Raw genomic sequence first — 23,079 nt, forward strand, 5'->3', positions numbered from 1 at the left:
TTCCGTTTTTGTGTGGAAATGTGTTAGTTTAATTACCCAACAGCCTTCCTGACTAAGAGTTGTTGAAAAAAAAATCTTTAACTAAATGTACCTTCTATCTTCAGAAATTGCTTTATTTTTTACTGTGTCCACCGTGAAGATTTTTAAGATCAAAATCGTCCCTTAAATTTTGTGTAAAAACTAATACGCAATATTGTGACAAAATCATGCAAATTTTTAGTATTAAAGTAAATAAATTTGAAATATTCCCTAATAAAAGTTAATTAGACAAAATGTTACTGCGAAATTTAAGGTTTCCACCTGTTACCCTCATAGTCCATCTTGAACATAATATGGTTTATTTTCACACATTCAACACATAAATGGTGTAAGCGGCTGTTAGTCCGCAGATGCTGCAGTCGAGGAAGACGCAGCTGTCACCATTCCGCTTGGCCGTGTGGTCAAACATCGCGACGACAGCTGCTCGCCGACCCCCGCGTTTGGCCGCCCGTGTCGCACGCCCACCCTCGGCCGTCTCCAAGCCGACGCACAGTCGAAAAAGCAAGTTGTTAATACCCCTGACGTGTGCCAGCGCTTGAGTGTATTTCACACCGTTAATCCGTAATTTTCAACACGCCGGGATTAGTGCACCTACAAGCTTTCATCACCGTAAGCCACGTGTGCTTTCGTGTAGTGGCGGACAAGGGGTGCGGCACCTCTGTCAGGATGGCACATGGCGGGAGATTTGGGAAAGGCTGCCCTCTAGAAAAACAAAACAGTATTTAGATTTTTGACCGTTTGGGGATTGGCTCAGTATTAGTTTGGATTTATTTTGAGGGTCTGTTAAATATTTTGTGAAAGACTTGTTTTGGAAAGCGTGCATGGACAGAGGGGGCTGCGCTATCTCTGTCTGGGATGTTGAAAGGGGTTGCGTGTCTTAAAAAGACTCAGACATTTAAAGACATCTGACCCGAAAACGCATCAAAACAAGCACAGATTCGGACACCACAGACAGTCTGAGGTCTGCTGGATTAGCTGGTTGGCTCGAGGTGATGTTGGACAGCTTGGATTAGACACAGTTTAGGGACCCGTGACTTGAGGTCACTGTGCGCTAACCATCTGCTTCCTATGAGGCACAACCTCCATTGGTGAAACTTCATGATAACCTGGAGGTAGGTTATCATGAAGTGAGGATGCTTTAGTGTATAGAATATTAAATATGGAGTAAATACGGTAGATCAGAGAGGTATAGAATGGGAAATATTTCAAGATGTGACATTCAAATCATATAGAACATTGTGTAAAACTGATATAGACATCAATAGAACAACATCATAGAACAAAGATAATGAAGTAAATATGTTGCATTACAGTTGTACAGAGCAAGTGATACAATGTGGTGTTAATATGGTACATTTGAGGTGCATATAGATCATCGGATATATAAATATGCTACATTAGAGTTGTATAGAACGGTTGATACAATTTAAATATGATAATTTCAGTTGTGTAGAATTAAGACTTTGAATTGTGTACGGTGCAGAACATTAATAATGGCCAACATATGAAACATCAGAGCTGTATTGAACATTCAATATGATTTCAATGTGGTAGATTAGAGTTGTATAGAACATTACATGGGGTATGTTCCATTAGAGGTGCACAGATGCTAACGTACCTCACAAGGTTCTACTGAACCTTAGTAGCTAGCGCAATAAACTAACTCCGTTGCTCAGAGACATGTGATGTACGCTCACACCTCACGTGAGTGTACATTTTCAGTTAAACAGCTGAAGTTAGCTATTAGTGCCTAGCTAGTTAGCAGCTAAGGTAAAGGGTCTACGTTGTCCAAAATAATGTGTATGCTGATGTTTTGTATAAAATGTGAAATATGTCAATATGGTGCATTGGATTTATATAGAACATTAACTTATTTGCTCCCCAAAAATTTATAAAGACGTTCTATTTTAAATCTTGCCGTAGTCCCAAAAACTTAAACTAATATATAATACGTTTTTTTATGGGGGGTTGTATGCTAGAGGATACAAAAGGCTTTGATGCAGCCTCTGACCTGAAGAAGTCGCTTAAAGCCATGGTAGTTATTACAAAAAACGACCAGCAGCCGGCAGCAGAGTACAAGAGATCAACCAGGGCCATGTTGCAACAAGCTCTTTTTGCCAGCGTTTTCAACAGGAATGTGAATAATGATTAAACTTAGGTATCATCTAATGCTAATTGCTGCAAAACGGAAACAGATACAAATATACTTTTTTTCTTAATGAAAGAAGAAACTCTAATCGTTCTTTTGGTAGGTTCCATGTTTTATAGTAAGAGAACATAATATTCTGTGGGCCTTGCAAAATCTGTCAAAATCCAGTCAAACAAACGGGAGCGAAGAGGGTTGCTTCAGTGAAAATGGCTGGGAGTTTAAGTGTGATGTAAATTCTGTTCATAATTGCACGAAGAGCTGTATAGAAAATATATAATATAATATGTAAAATTGATACATTAGAGTTGTACTAAACATTAAATATGATGTGTTCATTTTACATGAGAGCTTTAGGGAACAATAAATAGACTTGTGGAAGTTGTGGCCAATTTGAAGTGTGGCTGAACACAGTCGTATTACAGAAATAAATGCCAGGAATAGATGAAAGAACCTGTGCTGACATTTGGAGAAAGCTCATTAAGGCAGAGATGCCAAAAGGTTTAAGCCAGATTAGACAAATATTGGGAATGCGATAGAGGAAAAGGTCACTGTCAAAGTTGTCACATGTTTACTGTGATGTCCTTCACACAAAGCCCAACAAAGTGGGATTTTTATGCAAGTGTGTGCGCTTTTTCTCACCGACGCTTGAGATCATAATCAGACATGACGTCAGACCTATCATGACGTATGAAATTATCAGACAGTGTTGATTGCTTTCAATACAACAGGGCGGGAGAAATTAGTTAGAACGTCACAACCGCCCAAGTCGGTCTTATTAAAATTTCTCTCTCTGAATGTTTTCAATGTCTGGTGTGAAGTGTAAAATAGTTGTGGGATAATGACAAATGTTTTTTTTAAACATTCAAATAAAACCCTTTTACCCTTCCAGAGCCTCCGGTGCCCATCGCACCACCTCAGCTGACTGCCGTGGGCGCCACCTACCTGTGGATACAGCTCAACGCCAATTCCATCAATGGCGACGGCCCCATCGTGGACCGGGAAGTGGAGTACCGCACCGTGTCGGGCACCATGTACGACCTGCAGCCCGTTGACAAGACCACGCACAAGATCGGACACCTGGACCCCGACACAGAATACGAGATCAGCGTTCTGCTCACCAGGCCTCTGGAGGGTGGCACCGGCGCACCTGGACCACCGCTGAGGGCCCGGACCAGATGTGCTGGTGAGTTTACTCTCATATTACTTTGTGATAACGTTAATCTGCCTGTTTTGCCTAAAGTTCTACACTGACGTCTCTCGCTAGGTTGTGCATGAAATGGCTAGCTGTGTGAGGCTAACATGAGAATCTAACTTAGCGATCTTTGTCTTCACTCAGTAAAAAAATAGTGACATGCTGATGTCTCTCTCAAAGTCTTATGCTGCATTCGAGGAAGGTGGGAAGTCTGATATATCCCACTTGGATTCTCCCAGTTCCGACCTCAAAGCATTCCAGGCGAATGTAATCAACAAAGATGGCTTATTCTCATAAATTGTTTGTTGTACCGTTGAACACAGTCGGTCCAAATCATGTTGGGTTACGTAAAGTTACTTATTTTGAATAGCTATACTTATGGTATAATAAATAAACAGATTAATATCTTTCCTAGGTATTTTTCTCTACGGAAGTCGCCACTGTTAAGTGACATCAGATTAAAGTCGGTCGGTGATGTCAGGGTCATTTTTTCCCTGACTTCCTCGAATGCAGCATTATACGAAGTGGCTACCTGTGTGAAACTAACATGAGAACCTAACTTGGCCTTCTTTGTCTTCATTTAGTCAAAAATGTGTGACGCATGCTGACATACCTTGCAAGGTGATACTTGAAGTGGCTAGCTAATTAGTAGTAGGCGCAATAAACTATCTTGGTGGTCTGTCTTTTACTCAGTCAAAAACTTGTGATGTGCACTGACACCTCACGAGTTTTCAGCCAAACCACAAATGTTAGCTTGTAGTGGCCAGCTAGTTAGCAGCTAATGTGCTCAGTTAACTCTTTTACTGCCACACGTTATCCAAAAAACAACCCAGACAGTGCCAGCCGATTTCGAGCATTTGAACTCATCTTTCAAAGCAAACACGTCCATTGAGTAGGCAGCGCTGCGCAACAACTTCCACTGCCCATTGGGAAAAAAACCCCGTAGTAAACGTCAATTAACGTTTTTGGTGGCATTCATTTGAATTTTTGTAAACGTCATTAAACATTTTTGGCGGTAAAAGAGTTAAAGGGTCTATATTGACACTCAGACAGAAACTTGTATGCTGCGGCTTTGCATGAGGTCGTACATGTTTAGTTCAAACGTTGAAGTGGCCAGCTAGTTAGCTAGCTTGTGAGAGGCTAGCATGTGAAGCTAACATAGCTGTCAGGTAATGTGTAGAAAGTAAAAATGCAGCTTGTGGATGCGAAAGCAAACACACAAAGTAGAGCAGACTCTACAAAATGTATTGAACAAAAAGAGAATGTGAGTGTGAATGAAATACAAATAACAAAAACTGATGTCACAAAAGGTTGATGTGGAAATAGAACTACCGAAACAATCAAAAAAAGGTGGACAGAGAGCCATGGGAGACACCGGTACTAGCAAAACACACTGAACTAAAAAAATGTACTTACAAGCAAAACCGTAGATGAAAAGTGACTACTGGACAAGACAAGATGAGCGCGGAACGAACACGAGAGTAGCAAAATGCAGTAGCAATGGCAACAAGCAATAACTCCTTTCTCTCCCGCGTCTAAATATCCCACTGATGACAGTCGCCAGCAGGTGCGACGCAGGAGACTCAGCCAACCGAAACTCTCCATGGAAACAGAAATAAAAAACAAACCAGAACCAGTAGAGTGTACATATGATGACGTCTCACGTGAGGTCGTACATTTTCAGATTAAACAGCAAAGTGGTTAAATATTAAAGGATAGCTATTTAGCATGTAACATGAGAAGCTAACTTTGAGGTTTAAGTCATCTTCACTCTGTCAAAAAGTTGTGACATAGTGACATCAATGTTATACATTTTCAGTTCAAACACCAACGTGGTTAGCTAGTTAGTGGCTAGCTAGTTAGCAGCTAACATAAAGGTCTATGTCTTAATCAAAAAATTATGGCTACGCTGATGTCTCGCGCCTGGTCTTATGTTTTCAGTTTAAAAGCTGCCATGTCTAGCTAGTTAGCAGCTAGCGTGAGAAGTATCTTAAGAAGCTAACACCACGGTCCATGCTGTCAAACACTTGTGACAAACGCTGATGTCTCATTTTATCCCACGCTAACGGTTACATGCAAAGTGCCCAGCTTGATGTGACTGAGCACAATCTCCTCCCGTCGCTCCCTCCAAGCGAGGGCTGATCCCCGATTAAAAAGCAGATTTCCTCCCACACCGCCTTTAACGCCAAACCAAAAACCAAACAGATGAGGCCGACTCCCATGTGGCGCGACCCAGCCAGATGGGAGTAAAGTTGCTGGCGTGATAGATGTGGAGTCTGAGCAGGTGTTTGGAGTCAGCGTGGACGTGATGTACTGCCACAAAAGAGGTCACAAGGCTGAGTACAAAGAACAAGTCATTTCTGTGGGGGTAACAAAAATCACAGTTGGGTACGTATCTTATGCCCAATTCACACTGACTGCGGAACGGACGCGGTGCGTTTTCCGTACGGCAGCGGCAAAGAATAGAAAGCATTCGAGTCTGCGTGTCAATTCTCACCAGCTGCAGTGCGGTGCGGAAGGGATGCGGCGCTGCAGAAGATTTCCGCAAGTGTTTTATTTTTTCCGGACGCCACATGCGGAACGCTTGCAGATTTTCATGAAGCTGAAGAAATTACACGAGCCGGTCAGGAAGTCGAGCGTCGGCATCGAGGTGGATCCGGTTTATTTAAAAATAAACCCATTTGTGAACGCATTTTTGGGGGGGAGGGAAGCTAGCTAACAACATAGTATGAATTGTGTCGGACATTTACGACAAAAAACAAGCTCAGATTAAATTCAACATAACAAAATAACACTATTTAAACACAAAATGTACTTACCCATGGTAGAAGAGCCATGGTAGTCACAGAAATAATGTCCAAAAGCATATCGATGTGACAACAGGCAAGTGTGGCTATTGTTTACAAATAGGACTCTATATACACGGTTGTTATTGCGTGAACTCAACTCTCCAGTGTGAACCCCCGTGATCCTGTGGTCTGGCGGGTGCAGATTTCCAGACAAGGGCAGCTCACGCAACGCAACGCAACGCAACGCAACGCATGCAGTGTGAATTGCAGTCCGTGCAGAGGCCGTACGGAAAATGCACCATGGCTGTTCCGCAGTCAGTGTGAATTGGGCATTAGTGTAAAAAGTAATGCAATATTGTTCACATGATTGAGTACAGTAAGGTAAGAAATTGGAGAAAAAAGTACTTTTCTTTTGTATAAATGGGAATGCATTTAATGATATTTAACACAAAAAAATGTTAAGAGTAAATGGAAGATTAGTCAATAAGGTTGTTTTTCTTTTTTGGAAAGTGCAACAAAAGATGCTGACAGTAAATTCTCCTGTCAAAGATGATCAAACAATCAACATTACATAAAAAGGAAATATTTAGACATTTCTATGAGCTTATTTTTTCTTCTTTTTACAAAAGTGCAACTGCAACATCAAACTGCACTGCCAATTACTTGCAGTAAATTATTTAACAATACCACATAACATAATTTATGCAATAAAATAAAAATAATTATTAATATAACAGTTAAATGTTAATCAACACAATAGAATACAACCAAAGACATTTCTTTGGCTACATTTCTTTAAATACTGCCAAAACCATGTCGCCACGATTGTTGTCTGCTAACCAGACGCTGAGCTGCACCATTAAAAAAAAAAAATTAAATAATCTATAAAGAATAATTTTTTTTACATAGTTGCGTAAGTAAAAATGTGAGTGAAATGGAAAGGGCTAAATCAAATATCACCTTTTGTTTCCGCCAATACGCCGCATGGCAATTGGGGTCACAGGGCGACAGGTACAGCGCACCAGCAACTGCTTTTGGAGAGTCTAATACGTGCACACCACATTAAGGGTATATTCTTTAAGTATTCATCTAGCTAGGCCGTACATTTTTAGCACAAACACCGAGATGGCTAGGAACTAGTTGGTGCCTAACGCGAGAAAATAACGTGGATGTGTACATCTTCTCTGTCAGAGAGCAGCTAGCATGAAATCAAACCAAACTAGCATAAAAAGCTAAAGTCTTGTGCAATGTGTCCATGCAGCTGACAACTATCACAAATCTTTTAGATTTAACGGATAACATACTGTCTCTTGTGAAGTAATACATTTTAAGTACAAACGCTGAAGTGGCTAGCTTACATAAGAAGCTAACCAAGTTGTCTACTCTTCCGCATTCAAAAACTAGGGACGCCAACAAGTCTTATTTTCGACACGTTACATTCAGTATAATCCTTCTTGTACTGTCATTTACGAAAAAGAATCCACCCTGTCAAGAGCGTAAATCAAAATGAAGCACTTTGCGAAGCGCTCACCGCCGCCCCACTCAGGAGACGCGTGAAATCTGAGATAAAGCTTTTATGGGAGGGGCTGGAAACGGCAAATAAATCGCGTCTTGGCTGGCGTGTTTGGGGAGATGTTATGAGCGACGCGAGCCGACTGAATGAGCGCTTCCGAGCGAGCGAGGGGAGCGTGTCATCCATAATTTAGCAAAAAGGATGGAGGGAGTGGGAGGGGTGGTTTAAAAAAAAAATCTGAGAAAAATTACAGCAGATAGCGCATGAATAATTAAAGGCGGTGAATGGAAAACATTTAAAGACCTTGAGAAGCACTTCTGTTTGAATTTATAAACACGAGGAGAGAGCGCCAAGGAGTGCCACTAAATTAATGCTACTTGAGTTCTCTGGTGGCTCCCGAGCGGAGGTGACAAACAGCCGCCGTGATGAGTTTTAGCATGTGGCTAACAGCAAGCACGCTTTGGACAGAGCTAGGAAGAAAGTGTGCTTTAATACTCATCAAAATCTGTCAAATTACAGTGCATGCTAGGTTAGTAGTTGGTGAAAGCCAGTATTTGCCAATAAAGAACTGGACATATGTACAGCTGAAGTCAGAAGTTTACATTCTCATAAACATACCCCAAAAGAGTATCTCAAACTTGTGCACAGTAAATCCACAATTCTCCTTTTACTTTCCAAATATTGTAAGTGCTGGTCGATCCAATAACATTCATATAATTTTCCTCTCCAGAACTGGCCAAAACAACAGATTTTTTTTCCCCCTTCTAATTTTCAAATAAAAGCTTTTGTTACAATGTGTGGATGTCACAGATTGAACAACACCTCAGCTTTAATAGAATTTAATTACAAACACGTTGCACTTTTCCCTCAAAATATATTGACATTGCTGTTTTCTAAAAAAAGAAAAACAAATGATTTTGCGCTTTCTTTAAAGAAAGAAAAACATATTGCTGCATTTTCTTTGAATAAACAAAACGTTGTTGCACGGTGTTAAAAAGAAAGCGAACTAATGATGTTACACTTATCGAAATCAAAGCAAAAAATAGATAAATGCGTCAATTTCCTATAATTATTAAGAAAACATTGTTGATTGTGCACTTTCCTAAAAAGGAAACAAAAATTATGAATGTCAAATTTTTTTCTAAAAAGAAACTAAACTATTAATGGTGCACTTTCCATTAAAAAAAGTTTGTCTATTGTGCACTTTCCAAAAAAGAAACAAACAATTGATTATACTTCAAAACCCAAAAAACTGTTGATGTATATGTAAAACTTTTTTTAAATGAGAACAAACTATTAATGTTGCACTACAAACAAATATGAATGGTGTTGCACTTTCCTAAAAAGGAAAAAAAAAGTGTAGATTTTGATTCCAAGGTATTGCACAGAGGCTTGATATTTACTGTATTGTTTCACTGCCTAAAAACATTTCTAAAAACTTTTGAGACATAAATGTTTCTGGCCTCTGAATTGCAAACAACTACCTTTTTCTTTTTTTTTGAATCCATTTCCCACTAAGTGTTGTTTGTACATGTGCTCGCCTCGGTGGCTCAGCTTCAAGTCAACAGACGAGTCGGTGTCTGAAGATGAGGGAAATAACAATAAGGCAGAGTCTATACCGTCTGCTCTGCCAGCACTCGTTTGAAGACGCGTCCTTGAATGGCGAGCAAATCGCCTTTTCGCAGAACTGACATTATAGGAGCACAGTTCTCCTTTCTACTTTTCATCTGGCTGTGATAATAGTTTGAAATAAAAAATGCTTTTTATTGTCGTCCTCCCACAACCTCCAACAGAGCTCGCCTGGTTGTTGTTGTTTTTTTCCTTTCTTCTTGCTAGGGCCAACAAATTATGAGTATCTTTTCACTCATCTCGCCAATGCTATATGTCACATGGCCGTTCGCCATTGTACGTGGCTGCCGATGTTCTCAGACACGATGCGTTCAGGAGGCTTTTCATTCGCAGGAGCATGGCCAGCAGAACAAAAAGCGAAAATCGGCTTTTAACTCATTCACTCCCAGCCACCCTCTTCGCTCCCGGATTTTGACTGATTTTGCATGGCCCACAGAATATTTTGTTTTAGCTATAAAAGCATGGAACCTATCAAAAGAAAGATTAGAGTCTCTTCTTTCATCAGAAAAAAAAGTATATTTGTATCTGTTTCCGTTTTGCAGCAATTAGAATTAGAATATAGCTAAATTCCATCATTATTCACAAATCTTTGGGGGAAAGAGCTTTTTGCAACATGGCCCTGGTTGATCTCCTATACTCTGCTGCCACCTGCTGGCCGTTTTTGTAATAACTACCATTGCTTCAAGCATTCTCTTCAGTTCACAGGCTGCATCAAAGCCTTCTGTATGCTTTAACATAAACCAGCATGTATAAATATGTCTTTGGGAGCATGGTAATATTTAAAATATAACATATTTATACGTTTTTGGAAGCAAATGAGTTAATAAACATTGAATTGCTTGGTCGTACATTAAATAAATTTGTGTCATATGCCGATGTCTCGTTCAAGGTCGTACATTAAGTGGCTACCTGTGAGAATCTCACTTGGCCATCTTTGTCTTCATTCAGTCTAAAATTTTGAGACGTATGCTGATGTCACTCGCAGGGTTGTATTGTACATGAATTGGCTAGCTAGTTACTAGCTAGCGCAAGAAACTAGCTTGGTGGTACGCTAACTTGCGGGAATTTGTACATTTCCCTTTAAACCGCCAGTTAGCTAATGTGCTAAGCTAAAGGCTCTTACATCGTCACTCAGGCAGAAAATTGTATGCTGATGTTTTGTATGAGGTTGTACAAGTTTAGTTGAAATTGTTAGCTTGCTTGAATGAGAAGATAACGTAGCGATCTACATCTTTACTCTGTCACAGCTAATTAGTTAGCGGCTATCTTAAGAATGAGGTGGTCTGTCTTCACTTGTGACGTGCAATAAAAACACATTTTTTAGTTCAAACGCTGCAGTGGCTAGCTTGTTAGCGCACATGAAGCTATCATCTCAGGAAATGTGTAAGAACGCAGGTTGTGGATGCCAACGCAAACAAAAAAAGAATAGCAGGCTGCACAGTAAACTTCAACTGGAAGTGGCAATAAACAGCTTGAAGCCCCTTTTTTTTTGATGAAGTGTTTATGATCCCCAAACTGTCACCATACAAAGATGGCTTGTACCTTAAAAAACTCATGAATCAGCTCATTCTTATCTCAAGGCACCATTGTATATTATATAGCTATTTGTGAGGCTTTACTTTGGCCACTGCTGGGACTCAACAACACAACTCCACTGCAGAATTGTTAAAAGTTTAATACGCCTCCTTGCTGGGGGCTGGAAATGGTTTCCTCCGCGCAACGACGGCCCCTCGACAGTGTTGCCGAAAAGTGTGAGTTACCACCCCGGGTGCTGCTCTGCCGGGGCCAGCGCCTGATCATTTGGAGAGAGGGCTTGTTAAACTTCACACCAAAATGGAAGCGAGAGTGCTGTTGCCAAATGCTGAAAAATGGGGACATTTGGAAAATGTTAGCAAGCTGTGAGATCTGTGCACTTAAGCGAGGAGGATAACAAGAATAAAATGCTCGCGCAAACCCTTGAAAGCGAAGAAAGGGAGCACAGTAGACAACAATGGTACGTGCCCCCGCTTTAGATGTGAAACCGCTCAAGGCCGCCCTGCTTTTGTCCCTTTAGCGAATATTAGACGTCCTCGCGCCAGCATTAAAGCATCCTTTTTTTTATGTCGTAGCAAACATTGCTCAGTTTGCAAAGCGACCGAGGCGGCTCCACAGATTTTCATTAGCGCGTCCCAGAAGAGCGAGAGGGAGAGCAGGGAAGTGTCCCGTCCTGTCTGGGGGCGGCGTGATGTATCGCACCCGATCCTGCCAGTCCTAACCGCTCAATTAGGAGCCGAGGCTGACGCTCGGGCCTGTCAGGGAGAGAAGCTGGACGAGATCAAGAGCCGCTTCCTCAGCAGCCGCCGTCATCCATCTTGCGCCGTTTGACTGGCGGCCTGGCCGAGGGAGCTCTTGGGGGGGTATGGCGCAGGTTAGGGCCATTCATCCCGATCTGTCCCGACTAAACATGAATAATCTCGTGACCTTCAGTGCCTGCGAGAATGCAACACAATCTCATTTTGCTTGGCATTTGTTTGGACACCAAAATAGTGTTGCAGCCTCTTAAGAATGACGACGCAAGGAGTGTAGCTACATCCCATCTACTGCATCATGGGAATTTTGTTAATTTGTAAAATGTCATCGAAGCTTTCTCCAAGGTAGTGGTTCCCAGCCACTGGGCCTTAAGACATTATCAGGTTTGCTGTGGAAAATGAGCCAATTTTCGCTCCAAAATGTATTCGCTCCTATATATAATGTAGCTTTTGTCATCTATCTGTGCCACTGACACAGAGGTGGCAGAAAGTGAAGTACAATTAACCATAACCTTCACCTGTTGGTTGACATTGCTTGTATGTAATATATGTAATATATTGTACCACTCCTAGTTAAAAATTATGTATGACCGTAAAAACGTAAAACCCCATGTATAAGACAACCCCCAAAAATCACCCTTTAAAGGGTGTTTTTCCCCCTTTACCTGTTTATAATACGGTCCCGATTTGCTGGCATCCTTTATTATATCGGCCAACATTTGTGTGTCAAGTGCCAAGGACATTTTGGTTTGTGTAATTTTGACATGCTCAGTTTGAAAATAACATCAATTTCTTTGATTTGGCTCTAGTTTTATAGATTAATATTTATGCCATGCTAATTCATTTGGGGATATCAAGGCTTGTCGTTTATTCTCAAATAAAAGTGAAACAAGCTTGTGAGGCAAAAAAAAAAGAATCAAATTAGAGGTCACGCCACGACACGTTGCTGGGAACAACTTAAAAATAAAAGCGACCTAGGCGTGAATGTCAGTGTATTACTGCATTTGGGAAAAAAATATTTTGAAGTTAGCCTCACCAGTGACTGCATGTTCCATCAGGATAGCTCTGAACAGTTGTTGCTGCTTTTAGCTCGACTAGTTTTGCTTACGGTCGTCTATAGACACAAACCATTTCTGGAAACAAGGTACTTAACTCATTCACTCCCAGCCATTTTCACTGAAGCAACCCCATTTACTAGATTTTGACAGATTTTGCAAGGCCCACAGAATACTGCTGTGGTGGGCAAACTCTGTCCTCAAGGGCCGACGTCCTTTTGTTTTGGAGGTTTCCTTGCTGCAACACAGCGGATTCCAATCAACAGGATCGTTACCAAGCTTATGCAGAGCTTGCTGATGAGCTGATCATATATTAGCTGTGTTGGAGATGGGAAACATCCAAAACCTGCAGGACTCCGGCCCTTGAGGACCGAGTGTGCCCACCCCTGGAATGTTCTATTGCTACAAAAACAACCTACCAAAAGCAAGATAGTCTCTTCTTTCATCAGGAAAAAAAGTATATTTCTATCTGTTTCCGTTTTGCAGCAATTAGCATTAGAATATAGCTAAGTTTCATCATTATTCACAAATCTGTTTAGAACTGTGGGGAAATCAGCTTGTTTTCAACATGGCCTTGGGTAATCTCTTATACTCTGCTGCCACCCGCTGGTCGTTTTTGTAATTACTACCATTGCTTTGTATGCTCTTGCATAAAAAAAATATATATTTAAAAAACGTCTAAATACGTCTTTGGGATAAAAAAAAGAAATACATTTTTGTCTTCTTTTCGATAATTAAGAGCAGTTGTTCTTGTGCTTTGTTACATATAAATGTGACAGAATGCTGGATGGGTGGTTTACAATATCTACCATCTACTTAAACCTTTCTACTTGAAACTTTTGTGAGCTTTTAGCCATGTTAAATGGCTAATTCCTCACCAAAAACATGACCAAAGTGGTGTTTTCCTCCATTCGCCCCTGTATGAGAAATTCTAGGTCATTCTGCTCTTCAAGCACCAGCCCCTCCCAACCTGCGAAAACGAGCAGTTGGCACTGTTTGACGTCATTGGGTGCGGCCCCACCCCCGCACCGCCTCTGCAGACTAAATGCACGCCCACTTTCTCTGAGACCTCCCTCTATGGGATATTGACGAAAGTAGCCTTTATCAGTAAACATTCTGTCTGAATGAATTCAAAGCAATCAATTATCCTTCACATTTGTATTACCAAAGTGCAATGACAATTGGCCATCTTAAAATTCCAGAAAGGGTTCTGGCTGAAAAGTACAACTTTTTGAGCTGTTGAACCTAACTGAACAAATGGTGTAGTGGTTAGCGCGCTTGCCCTGTAAGCAGCAGGCTCTGGTTTGTGACCCACTCAGGGTCATCTTTTTTTTCTCCTTCTTTTCTTTCTTTCTTCCCTCTCCTCGCCTCGATTTCTTGCGGCAAGGAGCCGTTTTGTTTAAAATGTTTATTGAAAAATTGAACATCCATCCAATTGCCAGCCGGCTCGGACAAGAGGGGCGCGGCAACCACACGTGAAAGGTGTTTTACTTTAGAAAAATAGTCCGCAAAACACCTAATATTACTATACTAATATAAACAATTACATCACCATGTCAAAGGTAATATTTAATCATTATATGCCTATAGTTAACTGTGTAAGGGCTTTTAAATTCCGTGATGTAATCCCTTTAATTGTGGCATTTAAGTACAAAACGATGAAGGTTTACGTTAAAACTAATTTAGAATCAGTATACATTATTGTTGTCTGAACATTTTGCACAGTAGTTATTTTTTTTAAATGACATTAAAATCAGTTAAAATCGTAAGCGTCCAGAATGATAAAAAAAAAAATCAAGATTTTACTTTTTGGCCGTATCGCCCAGCCCTACTGTGTGTAGTACGGTGGGATGATTTTGGATAATTTTATATGGAAAATATGTCTTATTCACAGAATATTTTGCTGGGTTATTTAATTATTTTCAAAGGGGAAAGACGATTTGAGATGTGAGCTTTTTGAGTTGCAGACATGGTCACAGAACAAACAACATATTAAATAACAATTAAAATATTATTCAGTGAGTGCAAATTAAAACAAAGCTGCAAGGGCGATGAACAGGCCTCCCATTTTCATCAAATAGTATTACATTGTTTTGCGTTCTGATACAGTACTGATACACGTGTCAAATGGATCATTGGGATAGAACTGAAGGATTTTGAAAACTATTGGAATTAGGATCCCGCCCCCTCCCCTCTGAATATTGTGATTGTGATTTAATATGCATTTTTTTCCAAGGTCATCTTCCCCAGTATTTCTTTTTTTAAGCCCTAACTAGGCATGAGACAAGCTATATGACTAATTCCTACCTTTTTCACATGCTGAGAAGTCACTGACGTTGGTGACACGTCTAGTGATAAAACAAGACTTATATTGAGGTCCATTTGGATTGTTTTGAAGGCAGACAATCAACCATCCATCTCCACCTTCACAGCTTAGTGGTGGGTGGTGAGTAGGGAGGGGGCAGCTCTTCAGACAGCTCAGGCCAGTCCGGCGCCTCATTTTGTACTTTCAATTCCACTCCCCCCTACCTCCAACCATCTCCTCCCACCTCAGTCAGGGTGGCAGTGCCATTTATCAGCGAGCCTATAAAGAAGGACTTGATAGAGTGAGGAGCAGCCAGCACCATTCAATAAATCCTGGTGATTATCCACGGCCCCAAGGTGTTCCGCCCAGCTTGCGTGTGTATATGGATATTGTATATGGGTGCAAACTCCCGAGCATTTGTCTTTGACTTGGTAATGGATGTAGAGGCTGATGTAGGAGCAGCCCATGAACACGTGCGCCGCCTTTCTAAATGCCATTTGTTATAAGATGCGCGCACGCCTGTCAGGCTGAAGGCTTCCACTTGTTGCCGTTGATGCCAACACAGACCTTGTCCTTGGGGGCGCAATCAAGCACGATACAATGCAATACAATGGAAAAGGCCTTTATTATTCCAGCAATGAGAAAAGGGCAGTTGTGTATCGATACATTCAAACAATACGATATCCGTATTATTCACCAGGCATAGATGAAAATGTTTGAGATTTAACTGTTCTGTATTATAACAGAAAATGACATATGTTGCAAATCATTCAGGGCTGCAGCTATCAAATATTTTGGTATTCGAATATCCTACTGAAAATTATAACAAATAATCAACTGTTTGAATAAAAAAAATAAAAAATATAGAAGAAGAACACTTATAAATACAGAAGCCAAAACACACATTTATACTTACAAAGTGAGATTTTAGACAAATCTCTCCCCATAGATTTTGGTCTACAAAACGAAGTAACGTGAGAACCACGGTAGACATTTTTCCAGACTAAAACCGCACATTTGAGAAAGCCCGGTGTGTTGAGAAGTGATCAGTAGGAACGGCAATGTGTCGGGCTGTCAACATTAGTGTGCAAAGTTGTTTACGTCTATTAAACTGCATTTGAAAAGTAATCCGACGGCTCTCGTCAGCCTATATGGGGTACTTGGTTAGCGGCTAGCTGCTAGCCACTAAACTGGAGCCACCGCTAAATGCTTTATAATGCAATGTCAGTGTAACTACTGGTATTTTTTTTTTTTGGGTGTGTTCTTAATTTCAGCACGCCGTTGCATTGATGTTGAAGTTATTCTATTACCGTATTAAGGTCCTGTGATTTATACTCAGGTGCACCTAAATCATGTTGATATCAAGTGAACGAATTCCAGCTGGATTCAGAAATTCCGCCGAAGCTATTCTTTGTAACTGAAAATGACTACCCTTAACTGGAATTTTATGTCACATTGCTGACAATTGTTACACATTAGTAGCCATGACTACTACTCTCTTTTTTCTTCTTCGTCTTCTTATATTTGTTCTTCTTCCATTTCTTGTTCTACTTTCTATTGGTGGTTGGCAAATACTTCTGTTGCATTACCGCCACCTTCTTTAGCATGCGGCATCCACCACTGTTTTTGATCTCATTTTTTTTGTTTTTGTTTGAAATAAATTTCCCCAAATTAATGTGACTTGTACTCCGGAGAGACTCATGTTTTGTTTTTTGATGATGCATTTTTTGACTGGCATGACCTATTCTCCAGAGCGACTTATAGTCAGAAAAATACGGTAATCATTGCAGCCGTACTTGTGTATCGATATTGTATAAAAACTGAAAATGGGATATTTTATCCCACTTCAACTTAAAATTGATAAAAAATTGACAATTGTGTTTTGATACTTTATCATAACAAGAAATGATATGGTCCCATCCCCAGTTAAAAAAATATTTGACGCTTGTGTGACATTACTGTTTCATAACAGAAAGAAAATCATACAATATGATGTTAATTATTTGACTCTGTCATAATCATTTGTGACTCCCCTCCATTTGGTTCCCTTTTTAACCCCCTTCCTCCTCCCCCTCCATCCCCGAGCGTCTTCTTTAGCACTCGAGGACAGGTGATGGCTGCTCTGATTGTTGGTTATCGCCAGCTATCATCGTGCCTCGATTCTGCGGGATATGAAAATGATTTCCTGAGTGTTCAAGCCGTGTCATTACCTCAATAGCTGGCGCCGCCACAGCCGCAATGTAATGGAAGGCGGCAAACAAATCTGCAAAGCCTTTTTTTTTTGGGGGGGGGGGGTATATTTTTACCTGATGGGCTGAAAAAAAAAGCACTCACAGTGATTTCATGTTGGCCATTGACATTTTTTTTTTTCTACTGACAGGCCAGGATGCAAACTACATACGATTTATGTTGTTGTCTTTTCCCTATCAGCATGCACACTCCTCTTACTGGTTACATCTTGTATCAATATTGATAAACACATTTCAAATATTGTTCAGTTTTTGCAAGGACTGAGACAAACTATTTTTGTGACATTTTGTCATGATACAGTATACACAAGTGTCAAATATCAATTTGTGGGGCTATTCAAAATATTGCAATGTATCATATTGTTTGTCTATGGTAATTTGTCTATTATGATGCAGTATCATCACACAAACTGACTAATTATCAGTCAGTTTTAACAAGCAGGTGCAGATAGATAGATAGATAGATAGCTAGATAGGTAGATTTGGTAGCTAGGTTGATAGGTAGATTTGGTAGCTAGGTTGATAGATGGATTTGGTAGTTAGGTTGATAGATGGATAGATTTGGTAGCTAGGTTGATAGATAGATAAATAGATAGATAGATTGATTGATTTGGTAGCTAGGTTGGTAGATACCGTAGGTAGACACGGTAGGTAGGTAGACACGGTAGGTAATTAGATAAGTAGGGTAGGTAGGTAGATACGGTTGGTAGACATGGTAGGTAGATATGGTAGGTAAGTAGACGCGGTAGATAGGTAAATATGGTAAGTAGGTAGAGATGGTAGGTAGGAAGAGATGGTAGGTAGGTAAATATGGTAAGTAGGTAGATATGGTAGGTATGTAGGTAGGTAGATATGGTTGTTACGGTAGGTAGTTAGACATGGTAGGTATAGGTAGATAAATGGTAGGTAGGTAGATATGGCAGGTAGGTAGACACGGTAGGTAGGTAGATATGGTAAGTAGGCAGACGCGGTAGATAGGTAAATATGGTAAGTAGGTAGAGATGGTAGGTAGGTAAATATGGTAAGTCGGTAGAGATGGTAGGTATGTAGGTAGGTAGATATGGTTGTTACAGTAGGTAGTTAGACATGGTAGGTATAGGTAGATATATGGTAGACATGGTAGGTAAGTAGATATGGCGGGTTTGTAGACACGGGTAGGTAGGTAGATATGATAGCATGGTAGGTAGACAGGGTAGGTAGGATGATATGGTAGGTAGACACATATGATAGATACAATAGATATGATAGATTGATAGCAATTTTAGAACATAATATCATTATGGGTTTCTCTAACAACAAGATAGCGACTAGCCTCGGAGCCGTCGCCTCAAATCCACACTGATGTCTAATCACCGGCAAAGTGTTCTCATCCTTGTTTGGGAGTCGGCAGCGTCCCCGCACTTAATCGATGCCGATCCGATAAAGACTCTGTGTGCTTGTGGCGCCCGAGGATGATCTGATAAGCTAATTGCTCTTCCGTACAACAGCCAAGCAGAACCAGATGCTGTGTGCAGACAGTGCTTTAAGTACACACGCGGCAAAAATCTGAGGAAGAAAAATGTATCACACGCATCATCTTCTTTGCCACATCGCCGTGTGTATTTAAAAAATATGTTTTAACTGTGTCATCAAATTTAAAAGCCTTGTCGAGCTTGAAACAGGTGGGCAAACTTTTGTGCTCACGGGGTTGGGGAATTGTTTGACAAGGAGTGCTAATGTGCTGCTAATTTGTGACAACATGATTCAAATGTCACGCCATAATGATGATGACGAGGAGGGAGGGGAATGTAAATGTCAAATTCAAATTATTCCCTTCTATCAGCCTTGACATAATTTGTCTACCCAAGCTCATTTCCCGACGCAAAGATTTTCTCGTCTGTACTTGTAGTAATCTTTTTCATAGGATACAGGCTACTTTCTGTGCCTTGCTGGTACGTATTCTGCTCGTACTTTTACTTCAGTGAAACCTCCAGAGCTTGTGCAAGATGTGAAGACGACGTGGCTTCAATGGCGTTGTGCTACAGTATGTGCTCATGCAAGAATTTAGTAGGAGATCATACTAAAACTAGACTAGAATAACAACAACAGGTATAATCATATCTTTAGAAAATGTGGGCATTTGTCATTGACGGGGCCCCGGAGAGATGGAATTGCCCGCTACCTACAACTACAATGTAGCCGGTGAAAAAACACCCTCTGGTATAAACAGTAGCTAAGGTAACAAAATGCTAACTATAAAAATGCTTTCTTTTACCTAGATTCTGAAATACACCAAATAAATAGTATATTCAATGAGAATGAGAGTACTAGGTGAAAAATATTATACAAAAATTTAAAAAGGAACATTTGTCAAATAAAAATAAAACAAAAAACTTATCGCAAAGTATTAAAAAATGTACACAAACATTAAATAAAATAAACAATACAAAAAAAACACACACCGGGAAATAAATACAAACCTGACAAAAGTGCCAAATAATAGACAAAAAAGGCGGCAAAAAAATAATAAATAATAAACACTAGGTAAACAATGTAAGACAGATTTACAAAAAGTTATTAAAATGTAAATGTTACAAAAATAAGTATGTATTAGATTAAAGTAAAAGGGAGGAAAATGTACAGTTATTAGGGTGAAATACGAAAATATTACATATAATAAAAGATTGCAACAAAATTTAAAAATACTAAACAAATGTGCAAATATTAGATGATAAATACAGACATTAAGAAAATAAAAAATAGGTGAAAAATACATACGTTTGGTAAAATACAAAAAAATATTGGATATAGAATACACAAATATGACAGATACAAAACTAATAAACTACTACAACTACTACCAATATACTTGTTATTTTTCAAGGCACATTATGCAAAAAAGATGACAATCATCAAAAACTATTTAAAAAAATTATATTCAAAACTATTTGACAAAAAATAGAACATTACATGAAATACAACAATAAACTAACAAAAATACAAAAATATAGGTAATATAAAATATTTCAACAAATTACAAAGCATTAGCATTAGTAAAACACACAACTATTAAGTGGAAATAAACCAATGTTACAGTATGAAAAAAAATATATATATTACAAGGAATAAAAATACAAAAATATTGAATGGAAACATATAAAAATATTGGACCAAAAATACAATAACATTAGAAGGAAAAAATGCAAACATATTAGATAAAAACAATGAAAATATCTCATTGTAATATGGTCCCCTGGGCAACTTCCTCTAAGAACTAGTACCTGCTCAAGCGGGCTACCATTCAGTGGAAAAGAGGCAAAAGATAAAACATGAAAAAGAAACAGACGCAATTCACAAGCATCTCATCGGGGTGAGCCAAGCAGAAAATGGAAGTTTTAAGCCCTTTTATTTGCGGAACTATCTGGAGGCTGCACTCGGGCGGCCCAAAAGGGGCGCACTTAACGCCGGCAGAATTGCAGGGTGGCCGGTCACACAAATCAAATTAACGCTTTGAGGGAAAAAAATAATAAAAGGACAAAAGCGGCAAAGTGTGAATCTCAAGCCGACAAGCCCAAGCGCTGTGATTTGTGCGAGGTGTCACACTTGCATCTAGGTGGAACGTCTCTGATAAATGTGCCCCGTGCGTCAACAAACTGCAGACATGTAGAAAATATCACAAGAGCGAATGTTTGCCTTTGGATGTCAAGAGAGTTATTAGCCGAGTTAGGTACAACTTGTGCAACGGCGACGATTATATCATGTTTTCTAGGGATGGACTAACACTAATACCAGCCAACGTATTGGTCCGATACGGCTTTATTTTCAGGTGTCAGTTACTTGTGGAAGTTGCCGAGACCAACCACTCATACGGAAAACATATTCCGACATCAAGTAAGTCCTCCTTGGCGCTATACTGTGGCAGTCTGACACATTGCTAAATCATCATCTGCGTCGGAAATAAAGGTCTTTGCTCACAATTTTTTCTCATTGTGTTGAATGAAATTTTATAAATATAATATAAATATTAAAAGTACTAGAGGTATTGGTACTCGATAGTGAATATTTGTATTGGTATCAGTCTGGAAAATAAATGATATTGAAAATCCCTTATTTGGTCGATTTAATCGATGGATAGGATTAAACAAAAGCATGTTTATTTTCCATGCCTTCATTAAAAACCCGGGACATTATTTCAAAATGGCAATGCCAAAAATGCCGCCAAAAATGCTATGATTTAGTTACTGGTTTGGTCTGTGACATTTCTGAAAATAGGCAAAAATATTGATTATTGTTTTGAAAAGTGAAAGCATGTTTTATTTTGATTCAACACAACGATAACCAGTCTACTTTAATAGAGGACTACACAAATCAGATATTTACTAGTGAGATGCTGAAATTTTGAGCATTTTGACATTTTTTGAATGCTTAAAATATTACCCCAAAAAACACAATTATAAACCAAAAAAGTAAATAATAGTAAAGTATTTAAAACAAAATTAATGCAAAATTACAAAATTAAAAAAATACAACAATATTAATTGAAAATAAATATATTTGATGACAAAAATACAGAATTATTAGGAAGATTTTTAAAAAATTATTATGAACAATACAAAAATACTAAATGAAAAATTCATTGGTGCCTTGGTTTACGAAGTTTTTTGAGATACGAACAGTCAATCGGCAAATTAAAAGTAAATGAATCATTTCAAGCAGTCTATTCACAGTAAAATATTTTGCAAATATCTGGATCTCTATCACTAATCTTGATCTTTCCGTGTCATCTTGCAAAATTTAAGTTTGGTTTAGGTTCAATAGAAAAAAAAATCCAACATTAAATAAGTTTGGTTCACCGTATTACCTTTTTCTTGTGTTTCAAGCAATTTTTTTAAGCATATCATAAACTGATTGGTTCAGACGTTTCCCCCTCCAGACAGATGCTTTCCACTTTGCAGACTGGCAAGTTTGTAGCGCTCTGGCTCAATGTATGGCGCCGTCATTGCGACGCTGCCTCGCCCGCAGGGTGTGGCGGTTTGTGACGCCGTTTCATCTTCTCTTTCGGGAGGGAACACATCCGTCGCTTTGCAGCTGCTCCGTCTGTCGCTCAGCCGTCAGGAGGCCTCGCTTTCTTCTAGCTTTAGCGCCTCCTGAGCTAACGTTATGACCTCGTTTCCCGAACGTTACCCTCCATTTTCCCACAGTCTTGTAACTTTTCTTTCCAGATGTTGCCGCTGATCTTCCCCAGGCATCCCAAAGTGTTTCGGTGTAGATTCCCCCACACAATCAAGCACCTCTGTGTGCACCCTATGAATGTTAAACATGGCCGCCTGCCCGATCCGCCACCAGGGCTGCGTACCCCTTGGGGGGATGGCAGCCCCTGTTTCCTCCCTAATAGCTGCTAAAGTGTTAAGTTCCAGAGAAATGGGCTGCAAATATAACCTGGAATGGAAATTGATCCCATTACCTTGAGGCCGCCGCCTTCACATCCTTGTCGGAGAGGCGGGACGGCGGCAAAATAGGGATTAGGAATGGCCACGGAAAAGGCAGTGGCAAAAGCAAGAATGGTTTGAGGTGATAGGATGGCTTGGGGGGAGTCATGTCCCACCCGGGTAGACCAACTCTTTATCAGCAGGAATTAATGGCAACAAAAGGAAGGAAGGAATATGGCGTCCAACAGACTGGTGGTGTCTTGTGGGGGAGGGGCAAAATATCACAGGGCAGAATCCTGTAGAAATCATCAGCATACATAAAAACATTATTCATTTTTACATTAATGTATAAAATAAAAATTAAAGGCCTTAGAAAGGACCCTTGCAGCACTCCCTTTGTGCTATTTTTAAGAGAGGATATTCACTCTCATAAGAAACTCATTACATCATTCCTATCAAATTG

At 39.8% G+C, this 23,079-nt stretch overlaps 1 protein-coding gene across 7 annotated transcripts in view; it reads left to right on the forward strand.

Moving 5' to 3' along the window:
- Nucleotides 1-23,079, forward strand: part of LOC147180601 (receptor-type tyrosine-protein phosphatase mu) — a 212,088-nt gene that overhangs the window by 87,061 nt on the left and 101,948 nt on the right. For all 7 annotated transcript variants that reach the window (XM_086072904.1, XM_086072911.1, XM_086072893.1 and 4 more), the window contains exon 7: nucleotides 3,078-3,371. In XM_086072904.1, the coding sequence (XP_085929030.1) occupies nucleotides 3,078-3,371 (294 nt within the window). The remainder of the gene's footprint in view (nucleotides 1-3,077; nucleotides 3,372-23,079) is intronic.

This window comes from Leptonotus elevatus, chromosome 1, assembly GCF_054856555.1.
Source record: "Leptonotus elevatus isolate MCC_2025b chromosome 1, RoL_Lele_1.0, whole genome shotgun sequence".
In the NCBI taxonomy this organism is placed as follows: Eukaryota; Metazoa; Chordata; class Actinopteri; order Syngnathiformes; family Syngnathidae; genus Leptonotus; species Leptonotus elevatus.